At 43.2% G+C, this 24,810-nt stretch overlaps 2 protein-coding genes across 4 annotated transcripts in view; one reads left to right on the forward strand and one right to left on the reverse strand.

Moving 5' to 3' along the window:
* Nucleotides 1-3,147, reverse strand: part of AURKA (aurora kinase A) — a 30,057-nt gene extending 26,910 nt beyond the window's left edge. The window contains exons 1-3 of the mRNA XM_011978139.1: nucleotides 2,622-3,147; nucleotides 2,393-2,439; nucleotides 512-788 (exon numbers count right to left, since the gene is read on the reverse strand). Coding sequence (XP_011833529.1) covers nucleotides 512-788; nucleotides 2,393-2,439; nucleotides 2,622-2,640 — 343 coding nt within the window. The 5' untranslated portion in view covers nucleotides 2,641-3,147. The remainder of the gene's footprint in view (nucleotides 1-511; nucleotides 789-2,392; nucleotides 2,440-2,621) is intronic.
* A 3,385-nt stretch (nucleotides 3,148-6,532) lies between these two features.
* On the forward strand, nucleotides 6,533-18,600 carry CSTF1 (cleavage stimulation factor, 3' pre-RNA, subunit 1, 50kDa). 3 transcript variants are annotated; one of them, XM_011978137.1, is made up of 6 exons: nucleotides 6,533-6,755; nucleotides 9,791-9,991; nucleotides 11,472-11,749; nucleotides 11,909-12,106; nucleotides 13,272-13,662; nucleotides 17,810-18,600. In XM_011978137.1, the coding sequence occupies exons 2-6, from the start codon at nucleotides 9,823-9,825 to the stop codon at nucleotides 18,067-18,069; spliced, it is 1,296 nt and encodes a 431-aa protein (XP_011833527.1). In that variant the 5' UTR covers nucleotides 6,533-6,755; nucleotides 9,791-9,822; the 3' UTR covers nucleotides 18,070-18,600. The 3 variants fall into 3 exon arrangements, with proteins under 3 accessions (XP_011833527.1, XP_011833526.1, XP_011833528.1); XM_011978136.1 differs by having other exon boundaries at nucleotides 6,627-6,930; XM_011978138.1 differs by lacking the exon at nucleotides 6,533-6,755 and adding an exon at nucleotides 6,892-6,956.
* Nucleotides 18,601-24,810: the final 6,210 nt, after the last annotated feature.

Genomic DNA, 24,810 nt, shown 5'->3' on the forward strand with positions numbered 1-24,810 from the left:
CCACCACGCCCGGCCTTCCACAGTAAACTTTCTAAAAGGCAAAGTTCCCTTCTAAGTTCAAAAAACCTTCAGTAGCTTCCAAATGCCCTAGAGATGAGGCCCCATTCCTTACCATGGCCAGCAATGCCCATGGTGACCTCACCGCAGCCTGCCTCAGTTCATCCACTTCTCTGGATTTCCCCCAAACTTTAGATCTCAGTCCCTCAAGTCACTTACTACAAACACCCTACATCCAGACCCACTAACAAGCAATCAAAAGGACACCAATTGGTGCTGTGTCCTCCCTGGGTGCCCCACTCTTCCAAGAGAGTGAGAATCAGGTCTGTATTTTTAGCACAGATCTGGCCCATGGGCAGACACTGTTACTTCAACCCAGACACCATATTTTCTCCCCATCCTCAACAGATATAAAAGCTAAGGCTCCAAACAGTAACTGCAAGTAATATACACTTGCTTTTTTAGCAACAACGACAAAGAATGACTATCCAATGAGTCTCAAAAGCTAGTTTACCAGGTGCCGACGGCAGGGGCTGCTTGCTCTTTGGGGTATGACTCGGTGGCCTGGAGACAGGATGAGGTACACTGGTTGCCTGCAATTGCTTCTGCTTCTGATTCTGAACCAGTTTGTGACTGGAAACAAGCTTTTGTGCTTGCAAAGGAACACGCTGGGAAGAATTTGAAGGACACAGGACCCGCTGAGCCTGGCCACTATTTGCAGGTAATGGATTCTGACAAGGAAATTGCTGAGTCACGAGAACACGTTTTGGACCTCCAACTGGAGCTGCAGGCTAGAATGGAAGAGAAAATAAACTTTCTGGTATTCGTGAACGCAAAAGATGAATATTTTGAGAATTTCACAAAGTTTGTTCTCTAGTATAGCAAAATAATGAATGTCACGGATAAGAGATGGAAGGGGAAAAGGTATTTTAATCAGTACTTCCAGAGGATAGTTAGTATGTGGCTAAGAATACCCGAATGATACTTTCTACCCCCTCCAACTCCTCACCCCTAAAAATCATGCTTTATTAACAAATATCCATTACTGAAGGAGACAAACACTTCCTAGAATTTCTCAATAATTTGGAAATAGACACTAAATTGTTATTTGGCAAAAAGCTATGATACAAAAACTTTATGACAAAATCTCAATTCCATTTAAATTTCTTTGATAATATACATTTAAGAAAAAGACCAAAAAAAAAAATCTGTCAAAACGTTCAACATTGGTTATCTTCATGAAGTTTTGGAAGAGTCTAAGTTTTCATATGGCCAGGATTTTCCACAATAAGCTTATTACTATACTATTAATTAACCAATGTTTCATTTTCCAAGTATTGACAAAATGGACTTGAGCAAAAAACTGTGACAAAAAGGAAACAAATGTAGGCACTTCAAAAAGTTATTACTAAAATGTGTTATTATTTTTGAGATGGAATCTTGCTCTGTCACGCAGGCTGGAGAGCAGTGGCATGATCTCAGCTCACTGCAACCTCCGCCTCCAAGGTTCAAGCAATTCTCTGCCTCAGCCTCCCAAGTAGCTGGGACTACAGGCGATACCACCACGCCTGGCTAATTTTTGGTATTTTCAGTAGAGACGGGGTTTCACCATCTTGGCCAGGCTGGTCTTGAACTCCTGACCTTGTGATCCACTTGCCTTGGTATCCCAAAGTGCTGGGATTACAGGCGTGAGCCTTGAAATGTATTATTTATACGCCTGTAAGTACTGTATTACAAGCTTAAATAGTTAAGTTAACTCTAACACCCTGAGCTAATCAAACTAAAAGGGGTAGGAGGGATGAGATTTCCTCCAGCTTCAACAGCTCATTGTAAGTGAGGGGCAAGTGCTAGAAATGAAAGCCTAAAAGTCCATCCCCAGCTCAATGGTATGAGTGCTCTACAAAGACAGGGTGTTAAGACTTCCAAATTCAAAGTCAGTTACTCCTGAAATTAGTACACTGTCCACAACATAGTAGGCATTCAAAGACAAATATAAAGAAACATTTTAAATGTAGAGCAATTTTTTAAATAGCCGTTATCATAGGAACTGAGAATCAAAAACAGTAATTCAAGGTAGCCTTTTCTAATTATTTTATATTTATGGCCAATTTTAAAAGTTTTGGACTCCTGCTGGATGCATTATTACTATTATCTTGCATACAACAGAGGGATATAGAAACTTAAGCAGCCAATTATAAGACAAAGCAGAACAAAAAAGCTACTCTAAGAATCAGCAAAATGTTACCGCACACAAGAAAAGTGACGAATTTATATCCAGGAGCACAGTAAGGGATCTAAATTTATAATCCAAAGTAAAGGTGGAAAGAATTCCCAACAAGACCAACCTCCATGTGGGTTTATAAATGTGAATGAGATTACAGATTATTCAGTTTACCTTAACAGGCCCTGAAATGCAGTTTTCTTTAGATCGGTCCATGATGCCTGAAAAGAAAAAGAAGAACCTTTAATTTGAACAAAGCCACCTGCTTAAAGTGCTGCTGCTTGATAGGCAGCGTTACAGTTCCCTGATCAAAAGGCCTCCACAACACACAGGATTTTACACTTTTTGTCCAAATGAAGCTAATGAGGGAGGGCCAGACGTGTGCTTTCCCCGCAAGGCCAACCTCCCCTTGGGCACTGCATCCCATCCTCTCTCACACGGAGTCTTCACTCCTGATGGTCTTGCGGCTCCATCATCTCTCTTCTAACGGATCACTTCCATCCCTGTGCAGCCTGCTGGCATACCTGCTACCTTAAAAAAGTCCTCTTTAGGCCGGACATGGTGACTCACGCCTGTAATCCCAGCACTTTTGGAGGCCGAGGCGGGCAGATCACCTGAGGTCAGGAGTTCGAGACCAGCCTGGCCAACATGGTGAAACCCCGTCTCTGCTAAAAATACAAAAATTAGCTGGGCGTGGTGGCGCACACCTGTAATCCCAGCTACTCGGGAGGCTGAGGCAGGAGAATCGCTTGAACCCAGGAGGCGGAGGTTGCAGTGAGCCGAGATCATGCCATTGCACTCCAGCCTGGGGGACAAGAGTGAGACTTTTTCTCAAAAAAAAATAAAATAAAATAAAATAGTCCTCTTTATTGTATTATCTTTGCTAACCATGACCCCCTCCTCTCCAACAGCAAAGCTCCAGAAGAACCATCCACACTTGCCACCTCTACTCCTCCTCTCCCCTCCCCTGAGCCCATCCCCACCCGGCTTTTTTGCCTCCACCACATTGTCAGGCTCATGGCTGACACCTACTGTTGCCAAACCCAAGGGTCAATTCCACCTTCCTCGTACTTGCATCCTCAGCAGAATCCGACAAGGTTGATCACATCTTACACCTTTTTCTTCACTTCACTTCCAGGTTTATCTACCACCTAGTCGTCCTATCTTTCCCTCCTTGCTGGGTCACTCTCGTTGTTGCCCGATCAAGGGTCTGGGGTGACTAAAGAATGAGTCCCTGGACCCTCCACTTCTCCATCTACACCTTCACAGGAATCCATATCACCGAGTGCCTCAGCTCTAAATGCCTTCATGAGGACCTCTCAAAGTGTATCTTTTGCCCGATCACCTTGGACTGTCAGACTTGGATATCCAAGAATTTGCCCAGGATCTCCCAGAAATGTCTGCCAGGCACCTCAATCCTAACATATCCAAAACCGAACCGCTTCCCTTCTCCACTTCTCACCTCCCTGTTCATGGGTGTGCCCTGAGCTCACGCCTAGAACGACTTCTCCATCTCCAATTACTCCCTAGCCAAGTACATCCAGTCTCTTTGCTTTCAATACCATCTACAGGCTGAGGACTCCCAAATATTCATTCTTCAGCCCAGACCTCTCCTCTGAACTCCTGATCTACATTTTCTACTTTCTATGCAACATCTGCACCTGATTATCTGAGAGGCATCTCCATTTTAACATGTCCCAAACAGAAGTCCTAATCCCTCTGCACTCTCACCTCCCTCAATCTAATCTCTAGATATCCTCAGCCCAGTTGATGGCAAATCCATCCTGCCAGTTGCTCAGGCCAAAAGCCTTGGCATAATAACCCTTTAAGAGGTTTCTCTCTCTCTCAAACCCCTCATCTAATCCACGAGCATATTCTGTAGGCTCTGCCTTCAAGATCACTGCTCACAACCTCTACCACTACCACCTGGTCAAACCGTAATTCTCCTTTGAATTTTTTGCAACGGCCTCCCAATGGCCTCCCGACTTCCAGCCTTACCCCATTATGGTCCATTCTCAACACTGAGGCCAACAATCTCATTAACAAGTCAGATGTGTTGGTCCTTGGTTCAGAAGACCCCCATGGCTCCCCAACTCAATCAAAACAATGCAAACTCCTAACCTGCATAGACAGGCCTATTGAAGTCTCACAGAACATGGACCCTAACTGCCTCTCTGACTTCATCTCTTCTTCTCGACTGTGCACCAGCCACACAAGGCTTCTTTCTTTCCTCAAACAAGTCCCCTGCCACAGGCATTTGCACTTCTTGCTCCCTTTATTAGGCTTTTCCCCCAGGTGTGTAGTTCAGTCTTCCATTTCACAGAGGTTTCTCTTTTTTTTGAGAGGGAGTTTTGCTCTTGTTGCCCAGGCTGGAGTGCAGTGGCGCAATCTCGGCTCACCCGCAACCTCCACCTCCCGGGTTCAAGCAATTCTCCTGCCTCAGCCTCCGGAGTAGCTGGGATTACGGGCATGTGCCACCACGCCCAGCTAATTTTGTATTTTTAGTAGAGACGGGGTTTCTCCATGTTGGTTGGGCTGGTCTGGAACTCCCCACCTCAGGTGATCCACCCGTCTCGGACTCCCAAAATGCTGGGATTACAGGCATGAGCCACCATGCGCAGCCTTCACTGAAGTTTCTTATCAAATGTCCCCACACTCCAGCCTGGGCAACGGAGTGAGACCCTGTCTCAAAAAAAAATTAAAATTGCCATTTTACAATTAAGCAAATAACTCCATGATGAAGCCAGGCCCAGACTACAGGCGGGAGCCCTTATAAAAAAACAGTGGGTAAGTTAAAGTTAATAAACAACAGCAAGGAAATGCCCACCTGTGTTAATCATTTAATTTCACACTGCTCTAATGCTTTACTTCCCTTACAATTACAAGTAGCAGTCTAATGAGATCACAGAGGCCTAACAACATTTATTTAACATTCTTCTGACAGAAGCTACAGGCGTTTGCTCCAATTTATTCCACTTTTCTTTCTAGGGAAATTGAGTAACAAGCAGAATGGAATAAGATTCTAATCCAGAATTCTGGAGACAACGCCAGTAAGACTGCCCTTCAGGTGACTCTAATCTGCAACCAGATGACTTTCACAGGATCTATTCAGTTCAAACCAGAAATCCTGCCAACTCTGAATAGAAAAGCTGTTAGGCTAATAGCACAGGAGGTTTATACGGGTTTATTCCTTCCTCCTTCAGACCTGTGCATGTCTCCAGAGATGAAGGGAAGGACGAATTGAGTAGGTTGCTGAAAAACGTTTAATTCAAGGGACAAGGAAGTTAAGGAAGAGGAAGAGACATTACGAGAGTTAACGACAGTGGCTACGTCTACCTCAGCCGGACGGATCTTAGAAATGGAGACTCTGAGGCCCAACCACAGGTCTAAGAAAACAGATTCTGCATTTTAACGTCCCCAGACGATTTGCATGCACCGGTCTGCATCCCTAGTTCTCAATGAAATCAAAGAATCATCTGGAGAGTTTGCTAATAACTAGACACCTGGGTCCTATCCCTCAGAGATTGAGATTTTCCGGGCTCTCAGTGGAGCTATATTTTTAACAAGGCTCTCCAAGTTATCCCGATATAACTACTCCAAGGTCTACGGTCTGAGAAGTACGGACTGGGAAGGCCTCTGCAAGGAGGTTCTCATTCATCAATTCACCCACTCATCCAGCCAGGACAAGGGCCTTTCCTAGGCTATTCTATCTAAAGCGGCCCCCGTTAAACCGCACTCCTGCTTTTCCTTTATAACACCCACCCGAGTTGCAAGTTCTCCGTACGCTTACCGTCTGACTCCCTACCCACTAGAACGTGAACTCCAACACAGCAGCGACCTTCTGTGCTTTTCTTACCCAGGTGATCTCCGAGAACAAAATCCAATCTGACGCTCACCCACCCCTCCCGCGCGTGTCAACACCACTCAACAAACCCCTTCTACCTCTAGCTGTAATAAGTAACAAGCAGTGTCTTACAGGGCGCCTCGGTGCCCAAGAGCGGATGCAAAGGCACTGGGCGGGCACAGGGTAGCGCCAAGGACACCCAGGGACGGAGGAACCGAGAGGGGACTTGACGCTCCGCCACTCCGGCCGGCCGCCCCTTGTCCCCGCCGCCCTCGTCGCCACTGAGATATCCCCCACGGTCTACCCACCCGTCGGCTCCCACCTGCGACCCAAGCACCCGAGTCTTCCAAGAGCTCAGCCGTTAGAATTCAAAGGTTCTTCTTTTTAAATAGGAGTTAAACCCTCTAGCCGGAAAGCCGATTGGCCTGCGCTCGAGCGAGGCTGCCTTGTGATTGGTTGACAACAAACCCGACGCCTTGAGTCGCGTTTAAGGCGCACACCGCGCGCAGGCGCACTTGCTCCTTGAGACCCCGGAAGTGGTGGAGCCAACGGCCAGCCAGACCCGTGGCAGTGCCAGCCCCAGGGTACTCTCTGGGGTCGGCCATTTATCGGTGAGGCAGCAGCCCCTTGACGTCAAGCTTGTCGCATTGGAGATAAAGTCCGAGGGGGTGAACTAACCTTTTGAACGTGCCAGTAAGTAAGATGGCGAGAAAAGCAAGCGAGAGTGCGACCGATCGATAGCGCAGCGGTCGGCTTGGCGCCCTTTCAGCGTGCGCAGTGAATGTGCGCTCGGAGCGGTCGATTGGGCAGGATTCGCGCCTCCATTTTTCCAGGAGAGAGCGGGATACCGAGAGAACCGGACCAGCTGGTACTGGGGCACGGGGAGAGTGGCTGGTGCGGTCGGCTGGGGCGTTTAGCGAAAACCACAGAAACGACTGGGGCGAGACCGGAAGAGTCCAGAGTTAGCAAGATGGCATGCGCCTCTACTTTGTGCTTCCTAAGTTGCCCGGCTTGGCCTGCGCCCCCTCCTCTTCCTCAAAGGGCCTCGCTTCCATTCCCACCCAGTCCTTAGTTCGCCTCTGCATCCAGATGGTCGCGGCGCATATAGTGAGGGGGCATCTGTGTTCTAGCCTTTCCAACTGCGATGTAACCGGTCCTGGATCGGGTTCTTGTCCTCGTGTCTCCGTGTGCTCACCTGCAAACTGGGGATAATTTGGCTTCTGTTTACCTGGCGAGTGAACGTTCTGTGGGAGTTGAGAAGTTAGGACTGGGCCACTTTAAAATATATATGTACACACATATATACACATACATACATGTATACATATATACACACAAATGTGTGTGTGTGTATATATATATTTGTACACCCGACATGTGCTCAGAAGTGAAGAGACCGGATAGAATAGTGGTGTAGGGGAGCCAAAAATGGCTTCCCTCCATCCTTCTAGGTACCTTGTTAAGACTAAGAGTTAAATTACCATAAGACAAATTAACAGATTACTGCAGGGTAAACAGGATGTGCATGTAAAGCATTGAACTGGCATACGGAAATTATTCAAGTCATATTAGCACGACATTAACAGTAGAATCTCTCATCAACTTTTCTTTGCCAGACTACCCACTTGTGATTTTCATTCTTTGTTGGTACTTAAGAATCTCCCATTTTTTTCGGGTAACTAAACATTGTCCGTAGGAGAAAAACGATATTTAATTATGTACAGGAGTCCCACAAAATACGAGACTAAGAAGTTGAAGTCAGATGATTAAAGCTTACATGGCATCCTGAGCTACTGAAAGGAATGAATAGAGGGTTGGGGGCGGGTGAGAGGATGGTAAGCAGCAGCTGTAACACAAGTTATGGGAGGGTGAACGGAGGACATGTATGGTGAATCAAGTTTGTTAATGCAGACAGAATAGGTGATCCTCTGGGTGGTGTCAACCTCTAATCTCTCGTAATCCGAGTTAATCTTCCCTGGTTCCTATGATCTGAGTGAATCTTCCCTGGTTAATCAGGATTCGTGACAATTGAGGTATTTTTGGAGCGTCAGACTTTAGGCAGGTAAGGAGAGCACAGGGAAAGCCTCTTCCCGCCTACTGTTCTCCAAGTGCCCTCAGTTCAAAGTAATCAGCCCGCCAAAGCATCTTGCTTTGGGCTGGCATTTCCTGAACTCCTTCAGGGGTTAAGCTCAGGGCTCTGGAGTTGGCAATTCTGGTGTGCTTTTAACCTTGGATAAGTAACTCAGCCACTTTTTACCTTGAGTAGGTGTTCTGACCTCCTTGAACCCATTTCATCATCTTTATTGTGTCCCAGGATTTTCTACTCAAGCATAGACTTATTATGTTCATGTACTACTTCATATACTTGAATACATTGAATGATTTTATTCAGTGAACTGATGCTTACAAAGTGCTTAGCATGACAGTATCTGGCATGCAGGAAGTGCTTAATGTTGTTGGTTAACACCATCAGTGTCGTACAGTGTATAAGAAATAGACTCTGGGCCGGGCGCAGTGGCTCATGCCCATAATTCCAGCACTTTGGGAGGCCGAGGCAGGCAGATCACAAGGTCAGGAGTTCAAGACCAGCCTGGCCAATATGGTGAAACCCCGTCTCTACTAAAAATACGAAAATTAGCCAGGCGTGGTGGCACGTGCCTGTAGTCCCAGCTACTTGGGAGGCCGAGGCAGGAGAATAGCTTGAACCTGGGAGGCAGAGGTTGCAGTGAGCCGAGACTGGGCCACTGCCCTCCAGCCTGGGCGACAGAACGAGACTCCATCTCAAAAAGAAAAAAAAGAAAAAAGAAATCAGGCTCTGAGGTCACTTTTATTCTTTATTGCTGTCCCCAGACACCTGTAGCCTTTTAATATTGGTTCAAACATACACATACATAAAGGCGTTGATTTTTAGTAAGCAGATTATCATGTTCAAGAGTTGGAGTTCTTTTTTGAATAAGCCAGAAACTATTTACAGTTTTTTTTTGTCTCTTAAGACTAAAGGAAAACTTAGACACTTGTAAATCAGTGCATGCACAGTCCTTCCAGATTTTTACTGTGTTTTTCATTTTTATTGTTTTGACCTTGATTGGCAGGATTTTATTGGGCAGCTCACCTTCGAGCCTTTCTAACGCATTTAACTCTGTTGAGTTTTTATAGTACAGTTGCTTTTTTTCCTTCATATTTTGATTTACTGTCGAATTAGATTATAGAATTACAGTCACAAGCTCAGTTGCCTTAAAACAGGTTTTGAGAATGAACATAAAAGATCTTAGTAAACATACAGCTCAGCTAGTGGAACCAGCAGTCTAGGCCTTGACAAAACAGCAGCTAGCTTGCATGTTGCAGGTGCTAGTCAATGTTTAATTAACAAAAGAAATGGAAGATTCTGGGATAGCAATAAAGAACAAAAATCATAGGTAGGTAGTTTGGTGGGGGAAGAAAAGTCGATGAGGGATTGTACCGTAAATATTGGCTAACATGACCTGAATAATTTCTGTATGCCAGGCACTGTGCTCAGGGCTCTATATGCACCACCTTGTTTAACTTCCAGTAACTTAACAGCTGAAGAACCTGAGGCTTAAGAGAAATGAGGTCAACGACCAAAGACAATGCAGCTGGTAGAGATGGGATTTGAGTCCTGCAAGATTAAGTCTGACCAAAGAGTCCTCTGTTCCTTCTGTGATTTGCTAGAGCCTCTACCCTTCACCATCCGTTTTCCCTTTTTGCAGCTGGCAGGGAAACTGTCTTCCTCTTCTCCAAGATGTACAGAACCAAAGTGGGCTTGAAGGACCGCCAGCAGCTCTACAAGCTGATCATTAGCCAGCTGCTATATGACGGCTACATCAGCATCGCCAATGGCCTCATCAATGAAATCAAGCCTCAGTCTGTCTGTGCACCCTCGGAGCAGCTCCTGCATCTCATCAAACTAGGTAGATTGTGAACACAATTCCATATATCCCATGGCAAGGTTTTAGATGTTTGCATATGGCAGAATTTTTCAAGATTATTCTTGTTTCGTTTTAGTGCCTAGTACGTGCCAGGTACTTCAGTAAGTAAGTAGTTCAGCGTGAGTTCAGGAAGTAGCTCAGTAAGTAAGGGGTAAGCAAAGTTCAGATTATGAAGACCTTAAGCTGGTTCTGGCCTGAGGGTCTTGGTACACATTATCTGGAACACTCTGTCATATTACTGACTTCCTTCAGACTTTACATCAAATGTCCTCTGAGTTCTCTTAACCCCTCCTAAAATAATCCGACCCTTTCCTGCATTTTCCCAGTTACTCTGCCATAGTGATCCCGTTTGTTTCATAACAGTCATTTTGAAATTTCCTTTATCATTTGGATTGTTTCCCATATGATCCTTACCTCCCCACTTCCCACCTACTGCCCCCTTGTCAAAAAAGACTACAAGTTCAGTAAAGATCAGGACCTTGTATTATTCAGCAGTATATCCTGGAGCCTACCTGGCTAATAATAGAAAGCACTCAATAAAATATTGAATTACCGAACAGGTTAATACCCTTTGACGTGGCAGTGCCAATTGTGAGCATTTCTCCTGGGGAAATAAAATGGACAAACTGCAATGCCCAACAACATGGAATTAGCTGTAAATTTTTCGATATCCATAAAATTGAATACTACAACATAATTATATAGATGAATATTTATTAGCCAAGACACACTTTTGCTCTGCTTGATTAAATGAACAAGTGAGTCACAACATGTTACACAGCATTTCTCTATTACTGTTTTGAAAGATAAAACAGCTGTGCATGGGGAAGGATTCCCTAAGAATTTATACCAATACATTAACAGTTACTATCTCTGGGTGGTAAAATTCAAGGTCATTTTTATTTTCTTGTTGATCCATAGTGTTAATTTTTCCTCTACTAATCAACATATTATTTGATTTGTCAAGTTATTTATACATTTTAAATGCATATTCTTGATAAACCTTTTTTTTTAAATATCGGCTTTCTTTCAAAAACATTTCAGTAGCATTCATGTTAACAATGGAGCTAACTTAATGAGCATCAGAGCTGCTGATACCTCTCAACCCTAAAAATATTAAAATTTGGAATGAAAAAATGGATAATTTAGCTACAGAACTGCTATTTTTTGAGTTTCTGTAGTTGTAGATAAAGTAGTAAACTCTGGAGGCAAGAACCTGGGAAAATGACTTTGTCTGTTGGAGCCTAACTTCCAGCAAGCCATGTGGCCTCACAGCGTGGTGAACTTTGAATAGCATGGGCAAAATACACAGTTTTGTAAAGCATTAGGTGTCACGCGACTCCAAGAAATAGGAAGTTGACGCTGGTGAGCATCTTTCCAGTTTGGATCTAGAATTTTATCTTGGCCTTTAAAAAAAAAAAAACACTTGTTTTGTTACGCCTTTAATTTTGATTTCTTTCAGGAATGGAAAATGATGACACCGCAGTTCAGTATGCAATTGGTCGTTCAGATACTGTTGCCCCTGGCACAGGCATTGACCTGGAATTTGATGCAGATGTTCAGACTATGTCCCCAGAGGCTTCTGAGTATGAAACATGCTATGTCACATCACATAAAGGACCATGCCGTGTAGCTACCTATAGTAGAGATGGACAGTTAATAGCTACTGGGTCTGCTGATGCTTCAATAAAGATACTTGACACAGAGAGGATGTTGGCCAAAAGTGCCATGCCAATAGAGGTAAAAATTCCAGTCACATGCTTACTGATTGCCTTCTGTTTTTCATTTTTGGAAAAATGAGAGTATGGTTCAAACCAGCTTTAGTTTGCTACAGTTGTGGATTGTGTACTTGGATTCAGACACATTCTGTACCTTGAGCATCTCTTCTTGTTGGTCTAGGTCATGATGAATGAGACCGCACAACAAAATATGGAAAACCACCCAGTGATTCGAACTCTTTATGACCATGTGGATGAAGTCACGTGCCTCGCTTTCCACCCCACAGAACAGATCCTGGCTTCTGGTTCAAGGGACTATACTCTTAAATTATTTGATTATTCCAAACCATCAGCAAAAAGAGCCTTCAAATACATTCAGGTAGGAATCTTTGGAAAGGAGCTTTACATTTTTTCTTAAATACAATGAGCTCTTGTACAACTGTTCTCGTTGTAAAAGTAGTCTCGGTGATCGTCCTGTGAGACAAGTACAGACCAGGATGCATGCCGGATGGCAGATGGATCAGATTTTGTTGGCACATAGGCCACATGCTGTCATGTACCTGCTCCTTCTGGCTGGTCAGAGTTTATAATCTGACCCTTTGGAGGGTTTGGAATCCGTATCACTCTTTAAAGATTGCAGATCCCTGCTATAAACAAAACATGACCGGCTTCACTAATGTATAACTTAGAGGAATAAAAAAAAAATTCAGTTGAAAGTATTAAGTGTTTCCTGGCAAGGTGACATTTGTTACCCTATTTTGAATATGCATTGCAGAAATACTAATGTTTTAGTTGTGGCTTCTGTCTGTTTGATAATTAAAGTAGGCTGGTTGCAGTGGCTCATGTCTGTAATCCCAGCACTTTGAGAAGCCAAAGTGGGAGGATCACTTGAGCCCAGAAGTGTAAGATCAGCCTGAGCAATGCAGTGAGACCTCATCTCTTCGAAAAAATTATTTTAATCAGCTGGGCATGGTGGCACACGCCTGTGGTCCCAGCTACTCAGGAGGTGGAGGCAAGGATGATCATTTGAGCCCAGAAGGTTGAGCATGCAGTGAGCCGTGACCGTGCCACTGCGCGGTCTGCCTGGGCGACAGAGCAAGACCGTGTCTGCAAAAAATAATAATAATAGTAACTTAAATAATAACAAAAAATAATAAAAACTTAATTTTTTACTCAATATTTGCAGCCCTAGAGCAAATGAAAGAAGCTTTTAGGTACAAGTTGTACTTCAGTAACCATGCATGAATGTGTCATTGTCTGATAATACTCCATCCTTAGTGGAGTGTTACTCGGTGTTCATTTGTAAATAATGAAGCTCACTTCTATAGTTTTTGGAATAATGTAACCAGCAAATATTTAGTTTTGGGAATCTATTCAAAAAATACTTTCATGTATTCCAAAAAGCACTTTTTTTCTTATGATACCTGTGTAATATCTAATAATTGTTTTATGGATTCTTTTCACCAGCCAGATATTTTCCACATTTCCTCTGGATTTAATTGTTCACCAGTTGATCACTTGTGTTAATGTCTCTTTTCTAACAGGAAGCTGAAATGTTACGCTCCATCTCTTTTCATCCTTCTGGAGACTTTATACTTGTCGGAACTCAGCATCCTACTCTTCGCCTTTATGATATCAACACCTTTCAATGTTTTGTGTCTTGCAATCCTCAAGATCAACACACCGATGCTATATGTTCCGTTAATTACAATTCTAGTGCCAATATGTACGTAACTGGAAGCAAGGACGGCTGCATCAAATTGTGGGATGGTGTTTCAAATCGATGCATCACAACTTTTGAGAAAGCACACGACGGTGCTGAAGTTTGTTCTGCCATTTTTTCCAAAAATTCTAAATACATTCTCTCAAGTGGAAAAGACTCTGTAGCTAAACTTTGGGAAATATCAACAGGACGAACGCTGGTCAGGTACACGGGTAAGTGAGAAGTTGATGTTACTTAACATTTCTGTAGTGTTCACACTTTCCAGAACTCTCTTTTAGGACCTCACAATACAGCAACACAGTAAGTCTATGCATTGAGCAAGGCAGATGTTATCCCTTTCTTAGATAAGAGGAAACCAAGACTTACCAGTTAAGTCGTTTAGCCAAGGCTGTAGTTCGTAAGTGACAGAGCTGGAAATAGAACTGTGCTTTCTTTGCTCTTCTGAGCACCTCACACTGTGGACTAGGTCTGGATTCCATGCAAGTAACATTTGAGAACCTGGTGATCCATTTGTAGACTGGCCTGCCCTCTTTCCACAGAAAAGTGAAAGCAATCCAGAGAAAAGTTTCCAATAGTAGATCTCAGTATTACTAATATATGCATTTGGGAAAGAATGGCTGAGAGGAAAGATCTTATCCCATTCCTAAGTGAGTAGAGCTAGCCCTCAATGGAAACCACGTGAGTTCTGAATGCAGATATAAAGTAGGCTAAGCAGACAGAAAAAAATTGCATCCATTGAATTCTCATTAATGTATGTTGGTCCCATTGGTAACTACTCACAGTAGTGCCTGTGGAGTATTTTTATAATGAAATCTGTTTAAATTGATCCTATCGCTAGTAGGGCCCAAGTCTGGTTATTTGATAGTGAATGTTAAAACACTGTGTCTTCTGTTCCTTGTAGCAGCAAAGACTGTTTGGTAGAAAACCTCCAGAAAATTTCTGATTGTTTTCTCAATTGTGAGATATGTTTGTATCATACACTAAAATTGGCATGAGCATAACAAAGAAAATCACAAGAAAACGGTAGTGGAAGAGACTGGACTGTGTTGTTTGCATTGAAGAGTCGGTGACATCTGACCCACTAGGGGGCAGCATAACCTGCCTTAGATTTGTCTCATTGTAACCAAAGTTCGCTTCCCCAGCCATCTCTCTCTGACTTCTGATACAACTAGCAAATCTTAGGAAGAGCCATTTTTATCATAATTCTTGGTGACTTCATTGAAACACTTGTATAAAGTTGTTCTGAAAAGTATTTATTATAAAGAACTGCTTTATAATAGTTGTGTTTGTTGCAAAAAGAAAATACAAAAGTGATCAGAGTAAATGTGAAAGTACTCCCCCTATAGAAGTTGTAACTATTTTGAGGAGTGTGCTATATCTGGACAGATACACACCAGCCTACTGACAAGAGCTTAAATATTTACTCTAGGAATGTTTTGGATGTTTTATAGTAGCATGAGGTTGATTGGCTTGTTTTAGTGGGGAATAGCAGTGTGGTTTTTCAAAAATGTGAGTATGCTGAATTTATGTGCAAATTCCCCTTTTCCTTTTTTCTCATTTCCCAGATCAACCCCCTGTCATGTCAGCATGTTAAGATTTCTGTTCCTAGTTTTAATAATTAGTTAGAATTTGGGCTGGGCACGGTGGCTCACGCCTGTAATCCCAGCACTTTGGGAGGCCGAGGCAGGCGGATCACAAGGTCAGGAGTTCGAGACCAGTCTGGCCAATATGGTGAAACCCTGTGTCTACGAAAAATACAAAAATTAGCTGGGTGTGGTGGCGGGCGCCTGTAGTCCCAGCTACTCGGGAGGCTGAGGCAGGAGAATAGCTTGAACCTGGGAGGTGGAGGTTGCAGTGAGCCAAGATCACACCACTGCACTCCAGCCTGGGCAACAGAGCGAGACTCCATCTCAAAAATAATAATAATAATAATAATAATTAGTTAGAATTCAAAGGGTTTCTGAAATGATGAAAAGGGAAAAACTATCAAGAAAACTTTAGAAATTGGGTTGCAAAAAATTAAAAACAATATAAATAATTAAAATACAGGACTGGGGGAAAGTAGTTATAGCATATATACAGATGTTAGACAATGAGTTAATATCTTAATCTGTAAAGAGAACTCAAATAGGAAAAAGATGAGTCCAAACTTGAGAGAAAAGGAGCCAAAGGACAGGGGACTGCAGAAGAGAAAAATGGTCAGGAAATATAAGAAAAGGTGGCCAGCCTCGCTGCAGACCCAATAAATGAATATGGGGACCTGGTTTTGTTCATCAGATTTTAGGAGTCTTAAAGATTTATATTAATGTACTATTGATAGAGATTTGAGGATATCATGTTTGGTTGGTCAGAGAGTCAGCTGGTAAAATATTTCAGCACAGTTTGGTATCATATCAAAATTTTAAATACATGCTTTTTGACCCACTATATCTACTCTTAGAAATTCAACCTAAAGAGGTAATTGAACAAACAGGCACATGCCCATAAAAGACTGTGTGTCCCAACATCATTTGGAGTGGCTGAAAGTGAGAAACAGCATAGATGTCCAATAAGAAGCATTAAGGAAATCTGTTACGCATCCGTGGACAACGTACACCTTTAAAAATAAGTATGCATGCTAACATTGGCTGAGCACTCACACTCCAGAGCCCTCCCATGCATTCTCTTATTCTTATCCTCAGCCTTATGGGGTAGGTTCTGTAACTACCCCGTGGAACAGATGAGAAAATTAAGGCTGAGGGATGTTAAGTAATTTGTCCAGGGTCACATCACTAGTAAGTGTTCAACCTACATCTGACCACAGAGTTTGTGTTTTTATCCACTAAGCTGTATTCTGTCTTTACAGATCTGCACTACCTATGCTTGAATATTAATAGTATATGACAAATGCTCTGACTTAAGTTACAAATGAAACTGGGGGTTGTGGCTCACACCTGTAATCCCAGCACTTTGGGAGCCCGAGGTGGGCAGATCATCTGAGGTCAGGAGTTTGAGACCAGCCTGGCCAACATGGCGAAACCCCGTGTCTACTAAAAATACAAACATTAGTTTTGTGTGGTGGCGCATGCCTATAATCCCAGGTACTCAGGAGGCTGAGGCAGGAGATCTCTTGAACTCGGGAGGCAGAGGTTGCAGTGAGCCGAGATCACACCATTGTTCTCCAGCCTGGGCAACAGAGTGAGACTCTGTCTCAAAAAAAAAAAAAAAGAAAATTTACAAGTGAGCACCTAACACTTAGATATTTCGAAAGGGTATTCACCAAAGTATTGACTGTTTCCTCGGATGGGTGCAATTATTACGCAGTTTTTATTTTCCTTTTTATACTTTATTTGGTAGTTTAAACATTAAAATATGTAATTTATAGTCATAAAAAGGCTTCCTTTTGGAAAGCAGATATTCATATACTTTGTCTCAGTAATTCTGTTTCTAGGAATTTACTCCTAAGGAAATAAAGCTTTCTGTACAAAGGATATTCATTACAACATTACTTATAATTGATATAAACTAAATGTCAGGAAGTAAAAGAATTGTTAAATAGGCCAGGTGCAATGGCTCACACCTGTAATCCCAGCACTTTGGGAGGCTGAGGCATGTGGATCACGAGGTCAAGAGATCAAGACCATCCCGGCCAACTTGGTGAAACCCTGTCTCTACTAAAAATACGAAAATTGGCTTGGTGGGGTGGCACGCACCTGTAGTCCCAGCTACTTGGGAGGCTGAGGCGGGAGAATCGCTTGAACCCAGGAGGCGGAGGTTGCAGTGAGCCGAGATCACACCACTGTACTCCAACCTGGCGACAGACCAACTCTGCCTAAAAACACACACACACACACACACATATACACACACAAAAAAGAATTATTAAATAAGTAATGGGGCTTCTAAACATGAGGCACTTTGCATCTAGTTTAAAAAAACATGGAAAAATGTACTAAACATAAAGTTGGTTTAAAACTATAATAGAAAAATATAGTGGCATCAATTTTATATGTATTTTTAAGCCTCGAAGTACATTAGGACAGTAACAGTATTGCTTCAGGTAATCTGGTGGTCTCTCTCTCTCTTTTTTTTTTTTTCCCTGATACAGTCTTGCTCTTGCTCTGTTGTCTGTTGCCCAGGCTGGTCTTAAACTCCTGGGCTTAAGCAGCCCTCCTTCCACAGCCTCCCAGAGTACTGGGATTATAGACGTGAGCCACTGTGCCTGCTTTGATTTTCTTTTTTGTACTTTTTAAAAGTTTCTGAAAGTGTACAAGGTGTATCACTTCAACAGGTTTAAAATGCTTTTACATTGAATGCTAGAACGTTCTGACAGTCTAAGATGTGGACTTAGAAAGCTATCCCTCTTGGTCTCTGTGGCAGGCGCGGGTTTAAGTGGACGCCAGGTGCACCGAACGCAGGCTGTGTTTAACCACACTGAGGACTATGTGTTGCTGCCCGACGAGAGGACGATCAGTCTTTGCTGCTGGGACTCGAGAACAGCTGAGCGGAGAAACCTGCTCTCACTGGGGCACAACAACATTGTACGCTGCATAGTGCACTCCCCCACCAACCCCGGCTTCATGACGTGCAGCGATGACTTCAGAGCGCGGTTTTGGTACCGGAGATCGACCACCGATTGAGCCGCCCTCTCCGTAGGGTTCTTTCTCGAGGACTCTGCCCACCCCCCACGTCCTGTCTCAGCTGCAGTCGTAAGTCAGTGCACCATCCTTGGCAGTTTTGCTGCCACCTCTGTCCACATCTTTCTTGGATTTGTATAAAAGAATCTTTTTTTACCTTGATGTACAATCATGGTGGAAAAAGCTGGAAACACAGATCTGTGCAGTTCTACATTCACTGATTATTGCAGTGTGATTTTCATCAGTTTTGTAAATACAGGACTTGCCGTTTCTTTTGATCTCTTGATTGAAGAAGGATAGGGTATTAAAGTGCTTTTGTCATGAGGAATTTTCATTTGGTTCTTTTGTCAACTTTCTTGCTTGTTCTGCTAAACCCTCTGTGTATTTCCATTCCAGATATATTTGAACAGATAAGTAGGCATGCAGCTCTGAGACTCCAGAGTTTTATGCCATATCAAAAGCATTTTCAAGAATCCCTCAATTCTATCCTGAAATGATGTTATTCTGATAATAAAGCTCAGATCTGCAACTTTAGTGTTACATATTTTTCACTTCAATAAAATTAATGGCCAGTTTTTCCTGACAATTTATAGGAACAGTATCTTTCAACATACTCGCCACATTATCCTGAAATATCTGCAATACTTGTCTTTAGTAACTGTATTTCTGTTAAGATTATGATTTGATGAGAAACAATTGAAAATATATCCGATCTAATCAAATTAGGTCAGCTTCCTATTGCTCTCAGGTGTTGCCTATCTTCACGAATGATTAGTATCGATTGACTTCATTCTTAGGTAGTTTTAAATCTTCATTTATCTTCAGCATGAACTAACTTCTTATCATGGGGGCACATAGTAACTGCATTCTCAGAAGATTTATGCAGTTAACCAACTGATACAAGTTTTCTTTTTCTTGAATTTTTTTTTTTTTAATTGAGACAGAGTTTTGCTCTGTCGCCTAGGTTGGAGTGCCGTGTCGTGATCTGAGCTCACTGCAAGCTCCGCCTCCCGGTTTCACACCATTCTCCTGCCTCAGCCTCCCGAGTAGCTGGGACTACTGGTGCCCACCACCACGCCCAGCTAATTTTTTTATTTTTATTTTTAGTAGAGCCGGGGTTTTACCATGTTAGCCAGGATGGTCTCGATCTCCTGACCTCGTGATCCACCCACCTCAGCCTCCGAAAGTGCTGGGATTATAGGTGTGAGCCACCGCACCTGGCCTTCTTGGCCTTCTTGAAACTTTTTAGAATATGACAGTACTTCTCTGGATTCAGCACTAGTAGAGTCAGAGAACTCTGAACTCCCCTCGTACAAACAATAAACTTTGCTTTATATTTATCCCAAAAAACAAATACCTTGTGATCTGCATAGGAGTACCTAGAAATATAATCTGGGATCATTTGATAAAAATAGTAAATAGATTGAAGTAAAAGCAATTGCTTTGTATTATAGGAAGTTTTGTTTTGTTTTGTTTCTGAGACGGAGTTTTGCTCTTGTTGCCCAGGCTGTCATGCAGTGGCACGATCTCGGCTCACCGCAACCGCCGCCACCTGGGTTCAAGCGATTCTCCTGCCTCAGTCTCCTGAGTAGCTGGGATTACAGGCATGTGCCACCATGCCTGGCTAATTTTGTAATTTTTTTTTAGTAGAGATGGTTTCTCCATGTCGGTCAGGCTGGTCTCGAACTCCCAACCTCAGGTGATCCGCCCACCTCAGCCTCCCAAACTGCTAGGATTACAGGTGTAAGCCACCATGCCTGGCCCCATTATAGGAAGTTATTGAAGTTGTTTGTGTAAAAATTCTGCTTTAGTCATCCTTGAGGATCATTTTAACTCCTTGATCTGTAAAATTGTCTTAAGCATCTTAACATGTTACATCACAGGGTTTTAGCTCAGATTTCCAAAGAGCCATATTTTTTGGTACATAGTGAGTGTCAATTTCCAGTTGTATTTTGCATCCTGATTCTGATATTTGAACTTGGCCATCTGTGGGTGCTACTCTCGTAAGACTAAAAGACACCTACTAAATAGGAACAAGGATAACCGGTTCTACCAAAAGCATTACCAACCAAACCTCACCAGTTCTTTTTTCAGACTTTCCTTTTGCTTTCGACCTATTAAACTGTAAAGCAGAGATTTAACGTTTCCCTATTCTTCTGCTTTGACTCACATACTGAAATGACCACACGGCACGCCATTGAATCTTTTCAGTTGTTCAGAAATTAAAATAATGCCCATGTTTTACAGGTTTTGGAATAGTCTCAGCAATGGATCTGTAATTTCAGGACCTGTATTTAAAAGATCAAGATAGTTTTATATGTTTCAGAATTAGCTGGTTTTTTGGTTTTTGGGTGTTTTCTGTGGGTCTGTTTTTTGTGTCTTGTTTGGTTGGTTGGTTTTTGTTTTTTAGGTGTTTTCTGTGGATTTGTTTTTTGTGTTTTGTTTGTTTGTTTTTGGGTTTTTTCCGCTTTTCAAAGGTCACTATCTTGTGAGCCTGGTGTAAATGCCAGGAATGTTGCATGGACTTAGCATCTGCATCTCGTTAATTGTACCACACAACACTCTGCCGTTCAAATAATGAATGATATCTCGTCAGGATACGAACTTATACCCTCTGTGTTATTTTTTTTAAAGGTATGTGATTTCTGAAATAAACTTTTTATAGAATGATAAGCTAGCTTATTTTTTTGGAACTTACTTTGAATATTTCCCACATTTGAACATCTGTTCTCAAACAGCAGTTATGACTTTGGTACTGTTCACACTTTCTTTAGTGCTTTGTTCCAGAAGTCAGGTTTTTATAGCTGGATCACCTTTAGCTCTGTATCTTTGCTCCTCTGCTCTCTATACATTTTTCTTTTTTGAAACAGATTCTCACCCTGCTGCCCAGGCTGGAGTGCATGGCGTGATCTCGGTTCACTGCAACCTCCACCCCCCAGGTTTAAGCGATTCTCCTGCCTTAGCCTCCTGAGTAGCTGGGATTACAGGCGCATGCCACCACGCCTGGCTAATTTTTTGTATCTTTAGTAGAGACAGGGTTTCGCCATGTCGGCCGGGCTGGTCTTGAACTCCTGACCTTGTGATCCACCCACCTTGGCCTCCCAAAGTGCTGGGATTACAGGCGTGAGCCACCGTGCCCGGCTGCTGTCTATGAATTTAAAGAACTTGAGTATAATTCAGTTTTTTGGCTTATTCAGAGAATGCTATCTTTGCTTACATTTTGGTTTCCTTTAGGAAGAGCAGTGTGAGAGAGTCCAGTCTCAGCTCTGTTGCTGACTTGGTAAGTAGTAGGGCAAGTCATTTTTCTGGGATACAGCTTCCTTTTCTGTGACTAAAGGGCTTCATGAAAATAATCTCCAGCATGCGCTTCAACCAGTAAAGCTCTTTGTTTTCCACCTGATGATACAAACAGACTTCAGGGAGGGAGGAAGCCGTTGTTCCTAAGCAGGAGGCGTCTGTTTCCGAAAAGGTGGCAAACCAGATATTTCGAGAGCCCTTTCAAGTCAAACCTGGATAGAACATTTTTTTAATCTCTAATAGCTGAGCTAGCAAGAAAGAAGGAATTCCTGAGAGGCAGAACAAAGCACAAATCCAGAGGGTTCGCAGTGCTGGAGCACTTGAGTAGGTCAGTTCCTGTAACCTACTGACGTCTGAGCAGAAGTCAAAGCTCGGAGTCTTCATGGAGTAGGAACTTTGGTCAAGACCCAGAAAGCCTGGAACCCCAGAGGTGCCCCTTTCAGTAAAAGGATGAACTTGACAAAAACTTGCCTCAGAGAAAGAGACGAGAAATCTGCCTGCTTGGCACTGGCTCAGGGGTTTTCGGAGAGAGGGTGTCTGGTGTTGGCACAAGGGAGGGTCTCCTGAGAATTCGGTCCACGCACTGTTCCTCATGCGGGTTTGGAACAATTCACGTACCTGTACTGCTCAGAGAACATTGAATGGGGATCTTAAAGCAATCTCCAACCGATGCTGGCCACAGGTATCTGGCAGAGGCCAGCGCAAATTCTCTGTGCAAGAACACATCTTCACCCCAGTCCTCAAATAATTATCCCAGATAAACCTCTGAGGATCACGAACTCACAGGTATGTGAGGAAACAAGCCACCCTGATCAGAATCAGCAAAAATAGCAGAATCAGACTTGCAGGGACCTGGGGAATTACCAGACACAGATTATATTCAGAGAACTAAAACAGTAACTAAAATGGGACCAAGGGGCCGGGCGTGGTGACTCACGCCTGGAATTCCACACTTTGGGAGGCCAAGGCGGTGGGATGGCTTGAGGTCAGGAGTTCGAGACCAGCCTGGGCAATAAGGCAAAACCTCATCTCTACCAAAAATACTAGCCGGGTGTAGTGGTGCACACCTGTAGTCCCAGCTACTCAGGAAGCTGAGGCATGAGAATCGCTTGAGCCAGGGAGATGGAGGTTGCAGTAAGCCAGGATCAAGCCACTGCACTCCAGCCTGGGCAACAAAGTGAGCCTCTGTATCAAAATAAAATGGGACCAAGGATTTAAAAGCTTGCACAAGGCCAGGCGCCGTGGCTCAAACCTGTAATCTCAGCACTTTGGGAGGCTGAGACTGGTGGATCACTTGAGGCCAGGAGTTCAAGACCAGCCTGACCAACATGGAGAAACCCTAACTCTACTAAAAATACAAAAAAAATTAGCCGGGCGTGGTGGTGCATGCCTGTAATCCCAGCTACTCAGGAGGCTGAGGCAGGAGCATCGCTTGAACCCAGGAGGCAGAGGTTGCGGTGAGCCAAGATCGCGCCACTGCACTCCCACCTGAGCAACAGAGCAAGACTCTGTCTCAAAAAAATAAAAATAAAAACTTGCACAAGGGACTGGGCCGGTTTGAATTAAAGAATAAGACTTGTGGAAAACCATCCTACTGGAATGTTTCTCTAGCTTTCGTCATGAATTGCTTTGACCTGAACTCTTACCCTTGGCTTTGCCGCTCCCTGACTGGATATTTGACTCCGTGAAGCCTCTTTCACAGGTGTCTTTTGGCCAAGCAACTCCTCGCCACTCTGTCTGCTCCCCAGTGATGACCGCTTGCCTGGGGCATCATTTTCTGTCTGGCTTTTTCTTGCTGTCCCACCAGCATTCAGCCTTTCCATCCAGCTTCCTGTCCCCACTCTGTCCCCAGAGCATTTCCTTTGCATCCTTGTTTTCAGTTCTTGCCCTAATTCCTTTTCCCTCTCAACCTGGGGGTCAAAACTTGGGTGATAAAACTAAATAATCACTAATAACTAGAGTGGCTGCAGATTCCCCAGCCTTCCCAGTATTATCCCTGCACCAAAATATTTGGTGAATTTGTTGGCAATTCATGAAATTCTTTTTTTTTTTTCTTTAAGACAGTCTCCCTCTGTCACCCAGGCTGGAGTGCAGTGGTACGATCTCCGCTCACTGCACCCTCCACCTCCCGCGTTCAAACGATTCTCGTGCCTCAGCCTCCCAAGTAGCTGGGATTATATGCATGCACCACCAAGTTCTGCTAATTTTGTACTTTTTGTAGAGACGGGGCTTTGCCAATGTTGGCCTGGCTGGTCTTGAACTCTTGGCCTCCCAGCGTTCTGGGATTACAAGCCTGAGCTATCTTGTCCGGCCAACTCACGAAATTCTGCTTTGACCAAAACAGCTATTTTTATGAATGATCTTCATGAGATTACAGCCTGAAACTTCCTGCCAACCCTTTAATGTTTTGAACGTTGTAAATCTGGTGTTCAGCTGTCCTTTATAATTCAAATGTCGAGTGCCCAGTGTTTCATTGCTAGCAGTCAGGGAGCTTGATAGTCACATGAAAACAACAAAAAAGCATACAGAAAAACATGCAAAAGTAATTTTCCTCTCTATGCATGTATAGGGCACTATAGAAGTGAATTGGTCAGACTCAGTTGTCTCAGAAAAGAAAATGTAGTCCAAAATACTGTTCTTGGTAGCACATTTGCCAAGAGCATTAAGATTACCTCACTAGAGTCCTCCTGACGTGGTTCCCTTGAACTCCAGCCGTTTCAGCCTTCAGACAACCGGATATTATGCAAGCACCCAATTTCCTAGAATAATAGTTCTTGCAATGTTTGTCCACATTAAAGACTCATTTGCCTTGAAATACTAATGGATTGCAACAAAATGTCTAAGGCGGTTTCTCACACCTTTCATTCAGAAAAACCATAGAGGCCTCAAATAACAGACCGAGAGGTCAAGTTCCTTATTCACAAAATATCAAACTAGGTATCTATGTGGGAGCTAGTTGATATACTTTCAGGGCCAAAGCCTATGACTTTTATGTTTTTTATTTTCTAGTTTGGGTTGTTTTCCCTAGAAAAAAACAACATGCAAATTATAGCATTCTGATCTGTATTATGAGCTTAAGGGCAGGCTCTTCAGTATAGGGAAGAATCACTGCCGGGAGTTTGCCAAGTTGATGGAAACCATCTGAACGTGAGTTACTGTGTAGTCTTTCCTAAGAGACTTGAATTCAGATTCTGGGTCTGTTACTTTACTATGTGACCTTGGGCAAGTTTATCCATCCTTCCTTTTTATTACAGAGAATTTCAGACATAAATGAAAGTCAATAATACAGCAGAAACAGTGGTTTCCAGGAACTGGGGGAGGAGGGGAATAACAAGTAACTGCTAATGTGTAAATGTCCAGTAATTGAAAGAGAATTACTTTTTGGAGTGGTGGTTGACAACTCTGAATGCATTAAAAACCACTTAACTGTATACTTTAAAAAGGTGA

Source organism: Mandrillus leucophaeus, unplaced genomic scaffold, assembly GCF_000951045.1.
Source record: "Mandrillus leucophaeus isolate KB7577 unplaced genomic scaffold, Mleu.le_1.0 Scaffold19, whole genome shotgun sequence".
Classification (NCBI taxonomy): domain Eukaryota; kingdom Metazoa; phylum Chordata; class Mammalia; order Primates; family Cercopithecidae; genus Mandrillus; species Mandrillus leucophaeus.

Bases quoted from the DNA above. Each gene is read 5' to 3' on its own strand.
- CSTF1 (XM_011978137.1), top strand. From the start codon at position 9,823: ATGTACAGAACCAAAGTGGGCTTGAAGGACCGCCAGCAGCTCTACAAG. The intron at 9,992-11,471 runs GTAGATTGTGAA...GATTTCTTTCAG, and splicing joins CCTGCATCTCATCAAACTAG to GAATGGAAAATGATGACACC. The intron at 13,663-17,809 runs GTAAGTGAGAAG...TCTCTGTGGCAG, and splicing joins AACGCTGGTCAGGTACACGG to GCGCGGGTTTAAGTGGACGC.